General features: G+C 49.3%; 1 protein-coding gene across 2 annotated transcripts in view; it reads right to left on the bottom strand.

Moving 5' to 3' along the window:
• Window positions 1-19,094, bottom strand: part of DTNBP1 (dystrobrevin binding protein 1) — a 206,401-nt gene extending 187,307 nt beyond the window's left edge. Inside the window, exon 1 of one of the 2 annotated variants that reach the window (XM_075314732.1) lies at window positions 18,923-19,094. In XM_075314732.1, coding sequence (XP_075170847.1) covers window positions 18,923-18,978 — 56 coding nt within the window. In that variant the 5' untranslated portion in view covers window positions 18,979-19,094. The remainder of the gene's footprint in view (window positions 1-18,922) is intronic. The other variant, XM_075314731.1, reaches the window with a different exon arrangement.
• Between the last annotated feature and the right edge of the window lie 3,578 nt (window positions 19,095-22,672).

Genomic DNA, 22,672 nt, shown 5'->3' with positions numbered 1-22,672 from the left:
GTAATGTGCCCCATATCCTGGTCCCCATGTTGTCGTAATGTGCCCCATATCCTGGTCCCCATGTTGTCGTAATGTGCCCCATATCCTGGTCCCCATGTTGTCGTAATGTGCCCCATATCCTGGTCCCCATGTTGTCGTAATGTGCCCCATATCCTGGTCCCCATGTTGTCGTAATGTGCCCCATATCCTGGTCCCCATGTTGTCGTAATGTGCCCCATATCCCGGTCCCCAGGTTGTCGTAATGTGCCCCATCCTGGTTCCCATGTTTTAGTAATGTGCCCATCCATCCCCTTTGTAGTAATGTGCCCCATTCTTGCCCCCTTGTAGTAATGTGCCCCATTCTTGTCCCCATCCTGTAGTAATGTGCCCAACATTGTCCCCTTTTACAAACGTGCTCACACTAGTGCTCTTGTATTAATGTCTCGTTTCCTGGTCTTCTTGTAGCAATGTCCTATAGTAGTCTTGACTATTGTGCCATTCTACACACACACACACACACACACACACACACACACACACACACACACACACACACACACACAGCAATTCTTCTCACCTGTCCTCCATTCCCTTGTGTCCTCTTCTTGCAGCCAGCTGTGGTCCCCTTGTGATCGTGCCCCTGGCGCTGCAGTCAGTGAGCACTTTACTTCAGGCGTGCTGTACAAAGTCAAGCTCTGTGCACAACTGTTCCACCAGCAGCCGCGGGCCGATGAGCAGCAGCAGGTGACGTCATACGCTTAAGCTACAGGCCTCTGATTGACCAGCGACTGCAATAGCTGTGCATAGAGCTTGACTGTGCAGCCATGGCAAATCATCTGAAATAAAGTGCTGACTGCTGTGGCCTTTGCGCCCGTCACGATCATCAAGGGGGCCACGGGCCAGCGGGCCACAAGAAGCAGACTCAGGGGCCACATGCGGCCCGTGGGCAGCGTGTTTAAGACCTCTGCCTTAAGGCCATGTGCACATACTGAGAAATTGAAGAGTTTTTTTTACCTGAGTATCTGAGTACTTCCTGGCTAAAACCAGGAGTGGAACAATCAGAGGAAAAGTATAATAAAAACAAGTCACCACTTCTGTATTTTTTTAACCCACTCCTGATTTTGACTTACAAATACTGGAGGTAAAAAAAAAACCTCACCAAATACTCAATATGTGCACATAGCCTTCAAGGCACCCCATGAGTACCATTTTTTTATTATTTCTTTAATGTACATAATTTAAAAATTCTATTCTCATCTCATGCATGGTCACAGGGTGTGATGGGATAACAAGGGACCAGAGCTCTTAAATTGTCCCTCAGGCTAGGGGGGGCCGTAGCTGTCCCTGATCCCAGAGATGCATTTAATGGTGATGATGTCTGGACCGCCTTCTTAGCCCTGCTCCTATACATGCCTGATCTAATACCACACCCCCCCTCACCCCAGGGGAGGTAGGGACAGGAGTGGTAAAACCCCACAGATAAGGACAAACAGGGGTAATCAAAACTTGTTCACTTGGCATGCTCACACAGGTATTGGCAAGCGATGGGGAGGAAAATAAGAACAGGGAGGAAACAGCGAGACGACGAGAGAACTCTGCAAAAATTCCACACACACAGCACCACAGTCACCAGCAGGACTCGGATACAACAGCACATGGACTGGTGTAGCAAAAGCCATCATCGGCATGGAAAGATAGATTCCTCAATCTTAAAACGTTAGGGAATAGCTGTGATTGGTATCGCTTGCTCTGGGAAGGCCTGAGATAAGCAGTAGGCCAGTACTAATCAAATCCTGCCAGCCTGATTACAAATGAACACAGCTGGTGGACACCCGAGCCTGCCTGTGTAATTCAGAAGCATCAGAGAAACCACAATGTGGAGTGTCAGAATCTGTAGTGTGAACAGCGTCTGATGCCGCCATGACACCCAGTGGGTTATGAGCCAAACCCCGTGTGACATGAACTCTATTTTTTAGCTACAATCTTTTTGTATGGATTGAAACGCCACAATATGATTAAGAAAAAACAATATGACACATTTTAAATAAAAATAATTTAGAGTAGGACTGCCCCAAAGAGATTTGCCATGACGTGGCGGGTAGCTCAAGAAATTGCATTTTTTTGCCAAAAATCTCAATTTTAAAATAGTACAGTTTGGAATTTTTAGTGCAGTGCACATCTTATAATACATGTTATTTTTGAATTGAGCTGGCTTTTTTGTTTTTTCGCCACATTATGATTGAGCTCCATCGAGCGTTGCCTCCAGGTAGCCAGAGCATTCTGTTTTATTTAACCTATCAGTAACTGATAAAATTTGTAGTCAGTAAGGTATCCTTACTGGAGATCTGGAGAAATAGGGGTTAAACTGTGCTGCCGTAATGATGATAAGGCCTAAGCCACATGGCATGAAAATCGGAGCGAGTGGAATACGATATTTTATTGCATTCCGCTTGGACCAATATTAGCCTGTGTGCGATGACACATGAGCGATTATTTTCTCAGCCCTAATCGGTCCGAGAAAACAGTCGTTGCATGCTGCAAGTGTAAGGTGAGTCTTGTTTTTCTCGCACCCATTCAAGTCTATGGGGCGAGAGAAAAATTGCATTGCACTCGCAGTACACCGGTGTACAGCGAATGCAGGGCGAGAATGGCAATAGCCGGCAACGGAGGAGATAGGGATTTATCTCCCTTCCTCCCCTCCTCAGCGCCGCCCCGCCCCCCGCAGCTGAGGTCTGAACGCATGATCAGATTTCAGTCGCAGTGACACTCACATGACACTCGGCTCCCGCTGTGCTGCCAGCATGAGTCAAGTGTCATGCGAGGATCGCAGTAGATCCCCGTGTGGCCTAATGGACAGGATCCTTTGTTTGTGATTTACTGTACAACCAATGCGTTTGAGAAATACCTTCTGCTTCATCAGGACAAAAATCACATTACCTACATTTCAGAGAAGGTATTTCTCTGAAATGCGTCGACTCTATAATAAATCACAACCAAAAGGATCCTGCCCATTATCATTACGGCAGCGCGGTTTAACCCCTTTCTCTCCACGTTTACAGTACTTCTACCTCGTGGGTCTGCGGCAGAGATATATACATCTATAGTAGTTGTGACTCACACAACATCAGGTGAGCCTTTCCACCTCACTTTTTTTTTTCTTTTTAATAAAAATTTTCAAAACAAAACTAAAAATTCTATACGACGACGTTGATCAGCAGTAAATTTGGGACTCTGGTGTTAGAAGGTGGAGATTTACTGCAGGGGCCCCGGATAGACCCGTATGACATGAAAGGTGAGCCATGGGATTTCTGCAGCAGGTTTATTATTACGGTGCTCAGATATCTGGGAATACGCTTTGAGCTGTATTTGACTGTATAGAAGGGAGCAGTGCCAACACTATAATCACTATGTTATCAGAGCACGTGGCTCATAATTGGTAGAGGAGGGAAGATTACAAAGCCCGGCATTCATATGCAAGTACACAGCACCCATTGTACCAGAACAAGGCACGAGATCATGTGACCAGTACATAACGAGCCTTCATCTAGTGAAGAAGGAATTAATAGACTTTGTAGCCAAATGAATAGGCCCGAGAATGCCACATACTTATGAGTAAAGTCCAAAACACATCAGCAGTATTAGAAAAAAATAAACACTGCTTTATTTCTGACATGGAAACTGTTTTGCGTGCCGCCCTTCCCTTGACTGGCAGGCCTGTGGGCGGGAATATGCGATACTAGGCCGCAGAAGCCGGGGACTAAAGTTATAAGCGCGGCCGGCAATAAGCGCGGCCGCGCGGTAGTCCCCGGCGCACTAACACACCCAGCAGTGCTGCAATGTGTATGGCACAAGCGCTCCATGCGCGGTCCCCACGGGGACACAGAGTACCTCACAGTAGCAGGGCCTTGTCCCTGACGATACCCGGCTCCTATCCAGCAGATTCCCCAGGGGCTGCGGAGGGAGCACGGTCCCCGTGCCTGGAGACCGATTCGGAACCACTTCACCCAGAGCCCATAAGGGATGGGGGAAGGAAAACAGCATGTGGCTCCTGCCTGTGTACCCGCAATGGGTACCTCAACCTTAACAACACCGCCGACAAAGTGGGGTGAGAAGGGAGCATGCTGGGGGCCCTGTTATGGCCCTCTTTTCTTCCATCCGACCTAGTCAGCAGCTGCTGCTGACTAAGCTGTGGAGCTATGCGTGGATGTCAGCCTCCTTCGCACAAAGCATAAAAACTGAGGAGCCCGTGATGCACGGGGGGTGTATAGGCAGAAGGGGAGGGGCTTTACACTTTTAAGTGTAATACTTTGTGTGGCCTCCGGAGGCATAAACTATACACCCAATTGTCTGGGTCTCCCAATGGAGCGACAAAGAAAAACTAGTGTGACATAAGGGAAACACAGGAACTGACACAGATCATTTACACCAGCTGAGACCATGCACTGGACATACCTGCAAATCACTGGCTCTAGCACATCACTGCAGTGATTGGCTGCACAGGTCTCTGTGACAGGACATCATATCAGGGGTGTCCATTTTCACCAAGGGCCACATTAGAATTATACTTGTTTTCAAAGGACCGCTTGTAATTGTTAGGGTCTCATGCATATCTTAAAGCACTATGGTACCAGTATGGACTGGACAACCTGGTCCTGGGCCGTGGGGCTACACGAGAGCCGCCCCCGGGTCGCGGGGCTACACGAGAGCCGCCCCCGGGTCGTGGGGCTACACGAGAGCCGCCCCCCCAATCTTACATGAAGGAGGCAAAACATTAGAAACCCATAAATGTGACATCGCTGTAATTGTAGTGACCCGTGGAATAAATCCATGTCTTGACTTTTACCCTACTGTGAACAAGATAAAAAATAAATAAATAAATAAATAAATAAACCTGAATTGCTGGTTTTTGTTCAGCCTCCCAAACATTGGCAGGAAATGGGATCACAAAAGGTTGTGTCCCCGACAATTGTACCAATAAATAGTCAACTCATTCTGCAAAATAAGCCCTGACATGACTGTCGGCAAAAAACAAAAGTATAGGTCTCAAAATATGGTGATGCGAAAACTTTTTTCAAGCGTTGTTTTAATGTGTGATATTAGCCAAACATAAAACCCCGATATCAACCTGGTATCACTAATCGCACAGCCCCGAAGAATAAAACCGTTATCACTTATACTCGCACGGTAAATGACAACAAAAAAAAAAGAATTCTTTACCTGCTGTTGATTTATTTTGCTTCTAAATATCCCAGTAAGGCTCGGTTCACATTTATCCTAAGCTTCATGTTGAGCTCTTACACTGGCGTTTACATGTAACTCTCTGAAATACGTGATTAAGACGGAACTGCTGATGACAATGAGGCAGATGGAGACACTGTGGACTCTGCCTATGATCCAGTGCCATCCATCTTTTTAAGAGTTCATAAAAGCGCGGATGGCCAAAGTTTTGTGCCCTTCTGAAAAGATGGACAACGCTGAACAGAAACCAGAAAGTCTAGAGTAACTCTGCTGCATCATTATAGTGAATGGATCCATCGGGGGTATCACCTGAATCACATCATTTGGAAATTTAGATGTAAACCCCAAAATAAATTGCTCAGCATAGAGCACAGGATAAATATGATCCAAAATGTCATGTAAAATGTTCTCAAGAAAAGCTTCAACTCATTCCACACACAGAAAAAAACCTTGCACCTTAGGTCAGTCACCTGTCAATTAAAAAATAGGGGGCTTCCACGTTAATGGTAACCCAAAAGGCCTTCAAAAAGTGCCATGGCTTATCCAAGGAATGCAGCAAAATCTGCACTCCCAAATCCAAATGTCTCCCTAGTTTCTCAGTCCCCCATACCATCCACATATTTAGCATTTCTGTAGTCAGGAGAGCCCGATTCATTTAGTTTTAGATTTGTGTCTGCAGAAGCAGGAGTTGGGCACTACAATGTACGGGGCACTATAATGCAGGGCTGTGGAGTCGGTAAGCCAAACCTTCGACTCAGACTCCTCAATTTCTCTTGCACCGACTCAGACTCCTACATATATTGCTTATAGTTAGGTGAAAAATTTATTGTAATACATGAACATGTGTATATGAACATCAGACATTTAATAATTTTTATGATACAATAATCAAGATATTTGGATAGAACATAAAATATATTTATTGGATACAACTTTAGAACACAAAAAAACTAAAATTGTAAATATGTAATACACTATGTAATATACAGTAGATTACATATATATCTTGTGTGTATAAATATATATATATTTATACACACAAGAGATAGAGATAGATATATATATATATAATCTATCCATCTCTTGTGTGTATAAATATATGTATATATTTTACAATTTATTAGTTTGTGTTCTAAAGTTGTATACCAATAAATATATTTTAAGTTCTATCTAAATATCTTGATTATTGCATCATAAAAATAATTAAATGTCTGATGTTCACATTGCACTACAATAGATTTTTCACTTAAATATAAGGATTATACTAAATATTATTTAGTAAAATATTCAGCACATTCTGCATTGCACTACGGTCCCCAATTTATTATATATTTTAGTAGCTGGAGTCAGTGCATTTTATACCGACTCCGACTCCAGCAAAATGAGCTCCGACTCCGACTCCACGACTCAGGAGACAGGAGACGAATTAGAGCCCGCCCATCTGGCCAACCAAACTCATTTGCATAGGAAACGGTAAGATTTTATAAAGTTCTTTTAGGGGTCTGCAACAAGGTGCACCTTCATAGAATGCAGCCCAGGAACTGCAAAAGGTGATCTTTTTGGTTTAATAGGGAAAAAACTGGTGACAGGTTCCCTTTAATGTTTGATGAAGTCCAGGTTCCTCACTGGGGAGGGGTCTCTCAAACTGAAGGTTTAATCTTTATCCCTCTGACTTCCAGATAATTAACTCTTTACTTGTTAGGTATTATATTGAATGGTTGGTTTGCTTCTACACATCCCACATGGGATTATTCCTATATTGGGCCTTATAGCTGTCCTCTGTCATTCATATGTATAGTCCTGGTTAGTCTTTATACCCTCAGTTTGTGACACTTCAACACTGACCGGGGGTCTCAGGATTCACCTGATTAAGATTTTAATGTAATTAATCACACTGTGACTGATTTCTGGGTAATCCTGAGTATCTTTGGTGGTTTTCCTGAGACCTTCCCTGTCCGTGTAACAATCTTTATATTCCCCCAGAAGATTCATTTTGGTGATGTTTTATCATGTTTTTAATTGTCTATTGTGGTTTTTTCATGTGTAATAAAATTGTCCATTTTTTGCACATATACTCCTTGTCCTCTTGTGTATACATCCCTTTAATGTTAGCAGACAGCATCCCTTTCACTCATAAGCCAACTTTGTCCTGTGTCAACCACAGGCCTGGAAGTGAAGTGTCCGGTACCCAGAATGGAGTAATAGTGGAAGTGGCAGCATTGCAGCATTTCTCACATAGACATAAAGATGTCACTGTTATTTTTCTCAATGATCCCTGCCTGGCAAATCAAGTATAGCAGATCCTTATCAACATGGCATCACAAAGAAGAGGTCATCTGCTCTGCCCGGCGCAGTCACTTCTGAATAGTGCATACCATCCACTCCAAATTTAGATGTGTCCTGGATGTTGGTATGAACGCCAGATAGCTTGCTACGATACATTGCTCAATCCACGAGTGCCCTACTAGTAATGGTAAGGAGGAGCCCACACTGAAGGTACATATGGGCACACTATTCTGCAGTACGGTAGTGTGATGCTTCTGCCCTAAAGGCGCTGTCCAGGAATGTAACAAATTAGCCCATTATATGTGCACACGTTAAGTATATGCATCAGAAATATCTGCATCTCATGGCAGGAGAGACGCTGCTGCGTAAAACAGACGAATTCTTGCCAAGATTTGTTCTTGCGTTTTTTTGTTGCAGAGTTTTCCCCACTCATTAGTAAGGCTATGTTCACACACTGCACCTTTTCGTAACCACAAAGACGCAGCATGTTTGGCCCAAAAAAAAAAACAAAACGCATCTGCGGCAAAAACGCATCAGAAAATGCATGCGTTTGACGCTTTTTTTAATCACATTCTGCCCAGTGTGTTTTCTTTTTAAAGTTATATATATATGACTGGAGGGGCTCAAACACGCTGGAAAAATGCAGAAATAATTGACATGATGCATCTTCAAAAACACAGCCAAGATGCAGAGGAAAGAGAAAAAAAAAAAAAAAAAGATACTCAGTGTGGACAGCAAAATAGAAATCTCAGACTCTGCTGGGGAAGGAAATGCATGTATTTAGGTGCATCTATGTGACCTCAAAAATGCACCAAAAACACAGTTAGGCTATGTGCGCACGTTGCGTAGTCACTGCAGAAATTTCTGCAGCGATCTGAAGAGCACACGTGCGCTTCCAATCGCTGCAGAAAATGTCCGTAGTGAAAAAAAAAAAAAGCCGATTCCATGCGCTCTGCCTGCAGCTCCTGCCATAGACAGAGCAGGAGCTGCCGGCAAAGCGCACGGAAGAAGTGACATGTCACTTCTTAGAACGCACGCTTCAGGCAGCAGCCGAAGCGCTGCGCTCTAATACGCCACGTGCGCACGGCGCCTGCACAATCTCTATAGATTATGCTGGGGACGCAGGACACATGCAGTTACGCTGCGCTACAAAGCGCAGCGTAACTGCATGTAATTACGCAACGTGCGCACATAGCATACGGCTCATGCGCACGTAACTGCAGATTCTTCTGCAGCGATTTGGCAGCACATGTGCGCTTCAAATCGCTGCAGAAACACTGCTTTGTTAAAAAAAACAATTTCCTGAGCTACGGCTGCTGCCCCCACCATAGACAGAGTGGGAGCTGCATCCATAGTGCACGGAATAATTGACATGCCCATTTTATGAACGCACGGTTTTGGGTCAAAATTTTAGCACCCAAATCGCTGCGTTCAAAAATGCATCGTGCGCACGTATCATACACAATCTACATAGATTGTGCTGGGGACGCAGGACGCATGCATTTACACTGCAGTGCTATACGCAGCATAAATGCATGTCAGTACACAACATGCGCATGAGCCCTAAAAGATGCACTGTGTCAGTCATGGCGAACCTTTCACAGGCCGAGTGCCCAAACTGTAGCCCTAAACCCATTTTTTTTTTCCGAAGTGCCAACCAATCCTATTATGAAAATAATTGATTGTAACCTTACCTTTGCCATCTTCTCTTCAGCAGGGGGCATCACGCTCATGCATGCTTACCACACATTGGAGCTGAGCCCCTGCCCTTTCCAGACACAGCAGTTGGATTGATCTTTCTGGAAATAAATTGCAGCATATTAGGCAGAGATTTTAGCATGGAATGCAATCAGATGTCACCCTGTAATCCACATCTACATTTCAAAGTCTGAACATCTTGAAATCCCATAAAGACGTACGAGTTTCTCCCCTCTCCCTTCATTGTGTAGTTCTGTCCCCCTTCCTGGCCACTCCCTGGTAAACATGTCCCCCATCCTGATAAATATTTCCTACATTCTGATATATTTGTCCACACCATGGCCCCATCCTTGTAAATGTACCCCTTTCCTGGTAAATGTACCCCATCCTGGTAAATGTACCCCATCCTGGTAAATGTACCCCATCCTGGTATATGTACCCCATCCTGGTATATGTACCCCATCCTGGTATATGTACCCCATCCTGGTAAATGTACCCCATCCTGGTATATGTACCCCATCCTGGTATATGTACCCCATCCTGGTATATGTACCCCATCCTGGTATATGTACCCCATCCTGGCATGTTCCCTTATCCTGGTAAATGTCCCCTTTCCTGGTAAATGTACCCCATCCTGGTAAATGTACCCCATCCTGGTAAATGTACCCCATCCTGGTATATGTACCCCATCCTGGTATATGTACCCCATCCTGGTATATGTACCCCATCCTGGCATGTTCCCTTATCCTGGTAAATGTCCCCTTTCCTGGTAAATGTTCCCCATCCTGGCATTTTTCCTCATCCTGGCATGTGCATGTACCCCCATCCTGGCATGTTTCCCCCCCATTATGGTAAATGTATCCCCCCCTCCTGGTAAATGTATCCCCCATACTGATAAATGTACCCCTTCCTGGCTTGTTTCCCTTCCTGCTAAATGTACCCCCATCCTTGCATATTTCCCCCATCCTTGCAGCCATGTTTCCCCCATCTTTGCATGTTTCTCTCCCTCTTTGCAGCTATGTTTCCCCATCTTTGCATGTTTCTCTCCCTCTTTGCACATTTCCCCCATCCTTGCAGCCATGTTTTCCCCGTGCTCTGAATGCCCCGTGCTCCCATGTTTGCCCCGTGCTTTGTTTGTATATGCCCCGTGCTCCCATGTTTGCCCCGTGCTTTGTTTGTATATGCCCCCGTGCGCTCCATGTTTGCCCCCGTGCGCTCCATGTTTGCCCCCGTGCTGGCTCTGTCCCCCGTGCTCCCTTGTTTGCCCTGTGCTGGCTCTGTCCCCCGTGCTCCCATGTTTGCCCCGTGCTGGCTCTGTCCCCCGTGCTCCCATGTTTGCCCCGTGCTGGCTCTGTCCCCCGTGCTCCCATGTTTGCCCCGTGCTGGCTCTGTCCCCCGTGCTCCCATGTTTGCTCCGTGCTGGCTCTGTCCCCCGTGCTCCCATGTTTGCTCCGTGCTGGCTCTGTCCCCCGTGCTCCCATGTTTGCCCCGTGCTGGCTCTGTCCCCCGTGCTCCCATGTTTGCTCCGTGCTGGCTCTGTCCCCCGTGCTCCCATGTTTGCTCCGTGCTGGCTCTGTCCCCCGTGCTCCCATGTTTGCCCCGTGCTGGCTCTGTCCCCCCACACCTTGGCACAGCCGCACAGCGCTTAAAAATAATAAAAAAAAAAAAAAAAACACCTCACCTTCTAGCCCCCACTCCTCCGCTGCTGCGTCCTCAGTCACTTCAGTTCCCGCGCGACCACAAGACGCCGGCGCCGCCTATTGACACTCCTCCATCTCCTAGGCAACAGGCCTGCAGCCCAGGAGAGGAGGCGTGTAAGAGCTAAGCACCACTTTGAACTGCTGGCGCGATCACACCGGCAGATCAAAGTGGTGCAGTGTGGTGACAGCGCGCGTGCCAGCAAAAAGGGCTCTGCGTGCCATAGGTTCGCCATCACTGCACTATGTGAACATAGCCCAAGGGTGAAATCTGCAGGAAATGACTTATTGCAGATTTAAATCTGGAAGAAGAAAATACTCAAAGTGTGCATGAGAGTTCAAGAATTCACTTTGCTGGCAACAGGAAATCCTTCAGGTTTTGTGACAAATCTACGCAGAAACAAACAACAAAAGTGCGAAAGAACGGCAACGTGTGCCCAGATCCTAGGCAACGTAAGACACATTAGTCTCCATTTATGTGCCGCTTCTCTAGGGACAAGCCTCTGGTAGTCTCCCATGGTCACATCCTGTACATGTGTGAGAAGACCGCAGCCAACGCTAGAAAATGTAGCGGGTGATCGATGAGAGCAGTGATCGGCTGCAGGGGCACTTGTGTGTAGGCGACACCATCACTGTGAGTAAGTAAAGGCTGGCGGGCACCAGCCACTGGAGGTGGGAGAATTAACAGGAAATAATGTACCGTATATGCCGGCGTATAAGACGACTGGGCGTATAAGACGACCCCCAACTTCTGCCCTAAAAATATAGAATTTGGGATATACTCACTGTATAAGACTACCCCGCTCCCAAATGAAAAAAAGTCTGCTTTGATTGCAACATGTTAATTTTAATTCCGCGAGAGCCGTACAATATGTTTTTAAAGGGCCATTGACAGATCAATCGCTCCAATGTTCACTTAGTACAGCAAGGAATGCTCCTCCCTGCTGTATAAAGCCACAACTGGACTGAAACAATGGTACTACACTCTGCTACAAACAGACACACACAACTCTGCTACAAACAGACAAACACACACAACTCTGCTACATACAGACAAACACATACAACTCTGCTACATACAGACAAACACATACAACTCTGCTACATACAGACAAACACATACAACTCTGCTACATACAGACAAACACACACAACTCTGCTACATACAGACACACACACAACTCTGCTACATACAGACAAACACATACAACTCTGCTACATACAGACAAACACATACAACTCTGCTACATACAGACAAATACACACAACTCTGCTGCTCTGTGGGGCCTGCACAGAGATCGCACAAGTCCCCCTGTGTTATATATCGCCCTCATAGTGCTGCCCATGGTCCCTATAGATCGCACAAGTCCCCCTGTGTTATATATCGCCCTCATAGTGCTGCCCATGGTCTCTATAGATCGCACAAGTCCCCCTGTGTTAGATATCGCCCCATAGTGCTGCCCATGGCCCCTATATAGATCGCACAAGTCCCCCTGTGTCAGATATCGCCCCCATAGTGCTGCCCATGGCCCCTATAGATCGCACAAGTCCCCCTGTGTCAGATATGGCCCCTAGGCTGCTGCCCATAGTAGAATAAAACCCTCTTTCCTTATCTCCTCCAGCGCTGAGCTCCCTCCTGTCTGCTCCGTGCTTCTGTTCTTCCACTTCCTGGTTGTCAGTGCGGTCATGTGATCGGCACAGCAGACTGAGATCTCTGCCTGATCACAGTGGAAGCAGGGGCACGGGGAGAAACGCTGCAGGGGTAAGTAAAGCTTTTTTATTTTAGAATGAGCAGCAGCCTGGGGGCCAAATCTAACACGGGTGGGCATGTGCCATCACACTGGGACGCAGGCTCATATAATATGCACCGCTGCCCCAGCCCCTCACTGCATGCGATTTCAGCACCATTGGAGATGGACAGCGGCTGTGCATATTATATGAGCGGGTGCAGGAGATCAAAGGCTGCGTTCCCCTGTGCTCCAGAGCTGCTGCCCCCACCTCGCCTGGACGCTGCAGTGTACATATATATATACACACACACACACACCCCCCCCGTATATCCGGCGTATAAGACGACCCCCCACTGTAGCCATTATTTTAAGGGGGTAAAAAGTCGTCTTATACGCCAGGTATGTATATTTCGACCTACAGGTGTGAGCACCACTCAGACAGAAGATGGTCCACACATGGGGCTTAGAGGTCCAGTTCTTGTGATAGATGGCGGCACGGTGGCATTTGAGGACAACGGACAGCCATTTCAGGACAACGGACAGCCATTTCAGGAGAACTTGCAGCAAAATGTCTGTGCCTGCCTCCAGCTCCCCCTCCTCCACTCACCATAGAACCTTATGAGCACTATCTGTCTTTTCCTATCTCCGTAATGTAAAGGTCTGCAGTCAATGAACAAAAACTTTACCCAGGAATTGAGAGTGAAGAAGCAGATTTCTCTAATAAAATGTTGTAATATATTTTTCTACAAATAATTTACAAAATAAAAATGACGATTATGCTTTAAAAGGAGTATTCCCATCTTCAAGAGCCTATCCCAATATGTAGAAGGTGTAATTATAATATCAATTACCTCCAATTAGAAATGTGCTAGAATTTGCTACTTACCTCATGTGTAGGGCTATGCAGCTTAGGTATCCATGGTTTCCACTACTTATAGAGGAGAACCAGGAGTTTGTTGGTCATTATAGAATATATTTCATTAAAATACAAAGACACATTTAAACGATATGACAAAACAGTTATGTGAAAAAACACACAAGATCCCAATGATTAAGTGGTAATACAGACAACGAAACGCTCGTCAGGGGTCCTGTTCTAGGGTCCTGTTCTGTCTCTCTTTGGGCTGGCACTTACACTTTGGGTATGTTTATCTATTTATTTTTGCAGTTTTTCATTATTGTCTATAGGGATGCCTGATAGTATGTATTGTGCATCTGATGAGCGAATTACTATAAGACATTGTTCTATAGACGTTGCAGTCCTTAGTATTGACAGTCTTTCTACCCACTACCTTTTTTGTGTGGTTTTTTTTTTCCCCATAATATCATATCTTTTTAATATGTCTTTGGATTTAATAAAATTTATTCTATAATGACCAACAAACTCCTGGTTCTCCTACTTAAATATCATGTATGGAGTGGTTTCTTCGCGGTGCTAGTTTCAGCTGACACTGTCATTTCCACTACTAATATTTTGATGTGTGCCAAATGGATATATGGTGTTTCATATAGTGACAGTGGTCATAACCATTGATACCCAAGATACAGCAATGCCCTAAAAATGACGTAAGTGATGGAGCAAATCAGGAGAACTATGCTACATTTCTATATGGAGGTATTTGCTGAAATTATTATTACCACACCTACTGAATTTTGGGGTAGGATCTTGGAGATGAGAATACCCCGTTAAGTCCAGGAAAGACTATTCTGAGTCTACCTAGACCTAATATGCCACCTGCCAGCACCGCACAGCAACACAATCATAGGGCACACTCCCTGATGATAGGGTAGCCATGTTTTTCAGCACCTGTTTGAAGGCTGTAAATTGGATTACTGTAATGACTATATGTATACATAAAAAGTAAAAAAATTAACATAAAATCGAGAATTGCAGACATAGCAAGTACATATGGGCACAGACAACGTGTACACACTGGAACTGCACAAACATTGGCACAATGCGCACACACAGGCACAGACAAGGCACGTGTCACCAAAATCTCACACTGCATATGCATGCAGCAATACAACTCTGATTTATCATGTACAGAAAGACTTGGAGTCCTGGCTTTCACAGGGTTTTCCATAAAGTTCTTTTGGTTTTTTTTTTTTTCCAAGTAAAATAAAAACCATTAGGGTATGTCCGCACGCAAGGTTTGTGCCACAAAAATGCAGCCTATGGCCAAAAAACACATCCAAAAACGCATGTATTTTCCATCCAAGTAAAATATATCTTTGTACCGTGTTAGCCAGTAGAGATAAAAAAATTGTTTAAAAGAACAGAGAGTCCTCAGTGGTTGATACCTTTTAATGGCTAACTGAAAAGATGGTAATAATTGCAAGCTTTCGAGACTACTCAGGTCTCTTCATCAGGCATGGTAGTATTATACCATGCCTGATGAAGAGACCTGAGTAGTCTCGAAAGCTTGCAATTATTACCATCTTTTCAGTTAGCCATTAAAAGGTATCAACCACTGAGGACTCTCTGTTCTTTTAAACAATTTTTGTATTTTCCATGTATTTTTGATGCATTTTTTTACCAATGGGTGAAAAACGCAGGGAAAAATGCAAAAAGAATTGCCATGCTGCAGTTTTGTGGTCACTAAAGATGAGCGAACCTTTGGAGATTCGATTCACTTGCAGCAATAGAACCAAACCTCCACCGGTCCGCACTGCCCGAGCCGGGCTTGAAAACACTGATTGGCAGTTTCAGTCTCCGACCACAGCAGCCATAAGAAGATCACTTCCAGCGGGATTTTTAAAAAATTTTTTTTTTTGCTGTACACTACATCTCATCATGCTGTTGTTACCCCCAGTGCGAGCCAAACACTGCAAGCGGCTCACACAGCGCCTAGCACCGAGCGTACCCGAGCACAGCGCCTAGCACCGAGCGTACCCGAGCACAGCGCCTAGCACCGAGCGTACCCGAGCACAGCGCCTAGCACCGAGCGTACCCGAGCACAGCGCCTAGCACCGAGCGTACCCGAGCACAGCGCCTAGCACCGAGCGTACCCGAGCACAGCGCCTAGCACCGAGCGTACCCGAGCACAGCGCCTAGCACCGAGCGTACCCGAGCACAGCGCCTAGCACTGAGCGTACCCGAGCACAGCGCCTAGCACCGAGCGTACCCGAGCACAGCGCCGAGCGTACCCGAGCACAGCGCCGAGCGTACCCGAGCACAGCGCTGAGCACAGCACCTAGCACCGAGCACAGCGATGCTCTCGCGAGGCAAGTTTGCCTGTAAAGCATCCGAACCCCGAACACGAGCCAGATTTATTTTTTCAAAGTTGGTGCTCGGTTCGAAAACTGAACCTCAGATTCGCTCATCTTTAGTGGTTGCCACAAAACTACAGCCCCCCCCCCAAAAAGTAATGTGAGCACAGCAAAACTGAAACCTCACACTTTGCTGGGGAAGGAAAAGCATAACGCAGTGTGCGCATGGGGCCTTATACGTAGTGATGGGCGAGCGCGCACCACTGCCGGTTACTCAGCCAAGCTTCAGGGAGCTCCAACACGACTGGAGTAACGAGAGTAATTTATGTCAATGGGAAATTCGAGCATTTTTAAACTCAGATGCTCGAGGGTCGATCAAGTAACAAGAAGAGGCGAGTATGCTCACCCATCACTAGTTATACCCCCTCAGCCCCTCACCCTGTGATTCCCCCTCCCCCTCAGCCCCTCACCCTGTGATTCCCCCACCCTCAGCCCCTCACCCTGTGATTCCCCCTCCCCCTCAGCCCCTCACCCTGCGATTTCCCCCCTCAGCCCCTCACCCTGTGATTCCCCCCCCCTCACCCTGTGACTTCCCCCCCCTCAGCCCCTCACCCTGTGATTCCCCCCCCTCAGCCCCTCACCCTGTGATTCCCCCCCCCACCCTGTGATTCCCCCCCCAGCCCCTCACCCTGTGATTTCCCCCCCCACCCTGTGATTCCCCCCCCCAGCCCCTCACCCTGTGATTTCCCCCCCCTCAGCCCCTCACCCTGTGATTTCCCCCCCCTCAGCCCCTCACCCTGTGATTTCCCCCCCCTCAGCCCCTCACCCTGTGATTCCCCCCCCCCTCAGCCCCTCACCCTGTGATTCCCCCCCCTCACCCTGTGATTCCCCCCCCTCAGCCCCTCACCCTGTGATTCCCCCCCCTCAGCCCCTCACCCTGTGATTCCCCCCCTCAGCCCCTCACCCCGTGATTCCCCCCCCTCAGCCCCTCACCCTGTGATTCCCCCCCTCAGCCCCTCACCCCGTGATTCCCCCCCTCAGCCCCTCACCCCGTGATTCCCCCCCCCTCACCCTGTGATTCCCCCCCCTCAGCCCCTCACCCTGTGATTCCCCCCCCCCCTCAGCCCCTCACCCTGTGATTCCCCCCCCCCTCAGCCCCCTCACCCTGTGATTCCCCCCCCCCCCTCAGCCCCTCACCCTGTGATTCCCCCCCCCCTCAGCCCCTCACCCTGTGATTCCCCCCCCCCCTCAGCCCCTCACCCTGTGATTCCCCCCCCCCCTCAGCCCCTCACCCTGTGATTCCCCCCCCCTCAGCCCCTCACCCTGTGATTCCCCCCCCCTCACCCTGTGATTCCCCCCCCCTCACCCTGTGATTCCCCCCCCCTCACCCTGTGATTCCCCCCCCCTCAGCCCCTCACCCTGTGATTCCCCCCCCCTCAGCCCCTCACCCTGTGATTCCCCCCCCCCTCAGCCCCTCACCCTGTGATTCCCCCCCCCCCTCAGCCCCTCACCCTGTGATTCCCCCCCCCCCTCAGCCTCTCACCCTGTGATTCCCCCCCCCCCCCTCAGCCCCTCACCCTGTGATTCCCCCCCCCCCCCTCAGCCCCTCACCCTGTGATTCCCCCCCCCCCCTCAGCCCCTCACCCTGTGATTCCCCCCCCCTCAGCCCCTCACCCTGTGATTCCCCCCCCCTCAGCCCCTCACCCCGTGATTCCCCCCCCCTCAGCCCCTCACCCTGTGATTACCCCCCCCTCAGCCCCTCACCCTGTGATTCCCCCCCCCTCAGCCCCTCACCCTGTGATTCCCCCCCCCTCAGCCCCTCACCCTGTGATTCCCCCCCCCTCAGCCCCTCACCCTGTGATTCCCCCCCTCAGCCCCTCACCCTGTGATTTCCCCCCCCCTCAGCCCCTCACCCTGTGATCCCCCCCCCTCAGCCCCTCACCCTGTGATCCCCCCCTCACCCTGTGATCCCCCCCCCTCAGCCCCTCACCCTGTGATCCCCCCCCCTCACCCTGTGACCCCCCCCCCCTCACCCTGTGATCCCCCCCCCTCACCCTGTGATCCCCCCCCTCAGCCCCTCACCCTGTGATCCCCCCCCCTCAGCCCCTCACCCTGTGATCCCCCCCCCTCAGCCCCTCACCCTGTGATCCCCCCCCCTCAGCCCCTCACCCTGTGATCCCCCCCCCTCAGCCCCTCACCCTGTGATCCCCCCCTCCTCAGCCCCTCACCCTGTGATCCCCCCCTCCTCAGCCCCTCACCCTGTGATCCCCCCCTCCTCAGCCCCTCACCCTGTGATCCCCCCCTCCTCAGCCCCTCACCCTGTGATCCCCCCCCTCAGCCCCTCACCCTGTGATCCCCCCCCTCAGCCCCTCACCCTGTGATCCCCCCCCCTCAGCCCCTCACCCTGTGATCCCCCCCCCTCAGCCCCTCACCCTGTGATCCCCCCCCTCAGCCCCTCACCCTGTGATCCCCCCCCTCAGCCCCTCACCCTGTGATCCCCCCCCCTCAGCCCCTCACCCTGTGATCCCCCCCTCACCCTGTGATCCCCCCCTCAGCCCCTCACCCTGTGATCCCCCCCCCTCAGCCTGTGATTTCCCCCCCCCTGTGATCCCCCCTCAGCTCCTCACGCTGTGCTCCCCCCTCAGCTCATCACCCTGTGATCCCCCCTCAGCTCCTCACCCTGTGATCCCCCCTCAGCTCCTCACCCTGTGATCCCCCCTCAGCTCCTCACCCTGTGATCCCCCCTCAGCTCCTCACCCTGTGATCCCCCCTCAGCTCCTCACCCTGTGATCCCCCCTCAGCTCCTCACCCTGTGATCCCCCCTCAGCTCCTCACCCTGTGATCCCCCCTCAGCTCCTCACCCTGTGATCCCCCCTCAGCTCCTCACCCTGTGATCCCCCCTCAGCTCCTCACCCTGTGATCCCCCTCAGCTTGTCGCCAGTCACAGGGCAGGACATACCAGGGAGGAGATCTGCAGTGATAACCAGTTATTACAGGAGCACTAGCACAGTTACCACTATCTTCTCTGCTCCCAACATGCACCGGGACATCCCATTCCAGCGCTCAGCCGCACAGATTTACCCGCTGGTCAGGTCCTGCTGCACGGTCAGCAGCCGCTCCCTCAGGTTTTCAAACATACTTGCAGCGACAGTAGACAAGCGTCAACCATGCGACTTTCCTGGGCCACCCTGCACCATCCAACTAGCAGCGAGCGGGTCTGTTTTTCCTCATAGCGTCACAGTCACAAGGAGAGGGGCGGGGCCGGAAAAGCAACTCGCCCCGCCCACCCAGCGCTCACGCTGCTTCATTCTGGGTTTGATGCTGTTGTTCCGCTTTTCTGACACTAGAGGGCAGCACAGCCCAGGAAACGTCCTGCAGGCGCTGCACTGCTCTGGATGTTTTCCCCCAAACTGTGATAAAGCGAAGATACAGGGACTGTGCCCCTGTAATGAATCCCCGGGGAGTGTTGGACGCTTTATTATAACAATTCCAGCAAAGTGAGTGGGATTTCTAGGTGTCACATGCTCACGGTGCGTTATTTGCAGATTTTCCCATGGATTTCAATGAGATGAAGTTTCCCTTTTCAGCACTTTAACCCCTTCAGGACGCAGACAATTTTCTTTTTCCATTTTCCCCTTCACATCTCCAGATGAGGGCTTGTTTTTTTATTAACATGGTAAAAAATATTCAGAATTTTTTTTATATATTTTTTTTTTGCTTGTGTCGCTATATTCTGAAACCTTTAATGGTTTTATTTTTCCATCAATTGAGCTATGAGGGGACTTGTTTTTATGCATAGCGAGCTAATGCGTGTGTAATGCGTGTGTAATGCGTGTGTAATGCGTGTGTAATGCGTATTTTTTACTATGTCATCTGCCATTCAGCTCTGCTACATGGCCGATGACAGCAGACACAGACAGCCATGTAGCAGAGCTGAATGGCAGATGACAGCAGACACAGACAGAGCCGCACGATCAGAATGAACTCGGGTGAACTTCACCCGACTTCATTGTCATGCTGCGGCTCTGTCTGTGCCGCGTCCTGATTAGCGGTCACCAGTGAAGGGCTCACCGGTGACCGCTAATCCCCTGAGTGACTGAAGTTACTCACCGATACTCACCGATCCCCGGCGCGGCGCTGCACGGCGTTCACACTGCTGCGGCGGCTTTTACTATTTTGAAAAAGCCGGCCGCTCATTAAACAATCTCGTATTCCCTGCTTTCCCCGCCCACCGGCGCCTATGATTGGTTGCAGTGAGACACGCCCCCACGCTGAATGACAGGTGTCTCACTGCACCCAATCACAGCAGCCGCTGGGCGTGTCTACACTGTGCAGTGAAATAAATAAATAATTTTAAAAAACGGCGTGCGGTCCCCCCCAATTTTAATACCAGCCAGATAAAGCCATACGGCTGAAGGCTGGTATTCTCAGGATTGGGAGCTCCACGTTATGGGGAGCCCCCCAGCCTAACAATATCAGTCAGCAGCCGCCCAGAATTGCCGCATACATTAGATGCGACAGTTCTGGGGACTGTACCCAGCTCTTCCCGATTTGCCCTGGTGCGTTGGCAAATCAGGGTAATAAGGAGTTAATGACAGCCCATAGCTGCCACTAAATCCTAGATTAATCATGTCAGGCGTCTCCCCGAGATACCTTCCATGATTAATCTGTAAGTTACAGTAAATAAACACACACACACGAAAAAATCATTTATTAGAAATAAAAAACACTAACAATTTCCCTGGTTCACCAATTTAATAAGCCCCAAAAAGCCCTCCATGTCCGGCGTAATCCAGGATGGTCCAGCGTCGCTTCCAGCTCTGCTGCATGAAGGTGACCGGAGCTGCAGAAGACACCGCCGCTCCTGTCAGCTCCACGCAGCAACTGAGGTGAGTAGCGCGATCAGCTGAGCTGTCACTGAGATTATCCGGTGGCCACCGCTGGATCCAGTGACAGCGGGTAACCTCAGTGACACCTCAGCAGATCGCGCTATTCCCTTCATTAGCTGCGTGGAGCTGACAGGAGCGGCGGTGTCTTCTGAAGCTCCGGTCACCTTCATGCAGCAGAGCTGGATGCGACGCTGGAGGTCCGTGGATTACGCCGGACATGGAGGGCTTTTTGGGGCTTATTAAATTGGTGATGATGAGGGAATTTGTTAGTGTTTTTTATTTCTAATAAATGATTTTTTCGGCTTTTTCGGATTTTTTCGGTTATTTACTGTAACTTACAGATTAATCATGGAAGGTATCTCGGGGAGACGCCTGACATGATTAATCTAGGACTTATTGGCAGCTATGGGCTGCCATTAACTCCTTATTACCCCGATTTGCCAACGCACCAGGGCAAATCGGGAAGAGCCGGGTACAGTCCCAGAACTGTCGCATCTAATGTATGCGGAAATTCTGGGTGGCTGCTGACTGATATTGTTAGGCTGGGGGGCTCCCCATCCTGAGAATACCAGCCTTCAGCCGTATGGCTTTATCTGGCTGGTATTAAAATTGGGGGGGACCGCACGCCGTTTTTTTTAATTATTTATTTATTTCACTGCACAGTAGAGACACGCCCAGCAGCTGCTGTGATTGGGTGCAGTGAGACACCTGTCACTCAGCATGGGGGGTGTGTCTCACTGCAACCAATCATAGGCGCCTGTGGGTGGGGAAAGCAGGGAATACGAGATTGTTTAATGAGCGGCCGGCTTTTTCAAAATAGTAAAAGCCGCCGCAGCAGTGTGAATGCCGTACAGCGCCGCGCCGGAGATCGGGGATCGGTGAGTATGAGAGAGGAGGGGAAAATGACCGACCGACTGTGAGAGAGGGACAGAGATAGTGACGGACCGACAGAGAGAGAATTGAGACCAAGATGGAGAGACCGACTGACAGAGAATAGTGATTGACAGACATTTTGAGACATCACTCGTTTCCAGTGTCTTAGGAAACATGCGAGAAATGTATTTAGAAAATCGGATGTCACTAGGATGGTGTGAGTGCTGTCCTGTGACATCCGATTATTTACACGCTCCCATAGACTTGCATTGGAGAGACTCGCAGTAGAAACTCGCAAAAAAGCAGCATGCTGCGATTTTTTTCTCAGTCCGATTTGGACTGAGAAAAAATGCGAGCTGAATCATTGACTAACATGTGTCCGATTCCAATGCGAGATTTTCTCGCATTGCTCTACTGCGAGAAACTCGCAAGTGAGAAGCAGCCCTAAGGGGCACTTTGCACACTACGACATCGCAGCTGCGATGTCAGTGGGGTTAAATCGAAAGTGAAGCACATCCGGCGTCGCAGTCGATATCGTAGTGTGTAAATCCTTTTTGATACGATTAAGGAGCGCAAAAACGTCCAAATCGTATCATCGGTGTAGCGTTGGTCATTTCCATAATTTCGGAAGGACCGATGTTACGATGTTGTTCCTAGTTCCAGCGGCAGCACACATCGCTGTGTGTGAAGCCGCAGGAGCGAGGAACATCACCTTACCTGCGTCCTGCGGCTCACACCGGCTATGCGGGAGGACGGAGGTGGGCGGGATGTTTACGTCCCGCTCAGCTCCGCCCCTCCACTTCTATTGGCCGCCTGCCGTGTGACGTCGCTATGACGCCGCACGACCTGCCCCCTTAATAAGGAGGCAGGTTGCCGGCCAGAGTGACGTCGCAGGGCAGGTGAGTGCATGTGAAGCTGCCGTAGCGATAATGTTCACTACGGAAGCTATCACCTTGATATCGCAGCTGCGACGGGGGCGAGGACTATTGCGCTCGGCATCGCAAGCATCGGCTTGCGATGTCGTAGTGTGCAAAGTGCCCCTAAGACCCGACTGAAGACAACAGCCCAA

The sequence above is a fragment of the Anomaloglossus baeobatrachus genome, chromosome 6 (genome assembly GCF_048569485.1).
Source record: "Anomaloglossus baeobatrachus isolate aAnoBae1 chromosome 6, aAnoBae1.hap1, whole genome shotgun sequence".
Lineage (NCBI taxonomy): Eukaryota > Metazoa > Chordata > Amphibia > Anura > Aromobatidae > Anomaloglossus > Anomaloglossus baeobatrachus.
The sequence above is the reverse complement of the archived record's forward strand: the minus strand, read 5'-3'. Positions and strand labels throughout refer to the sequence as shown.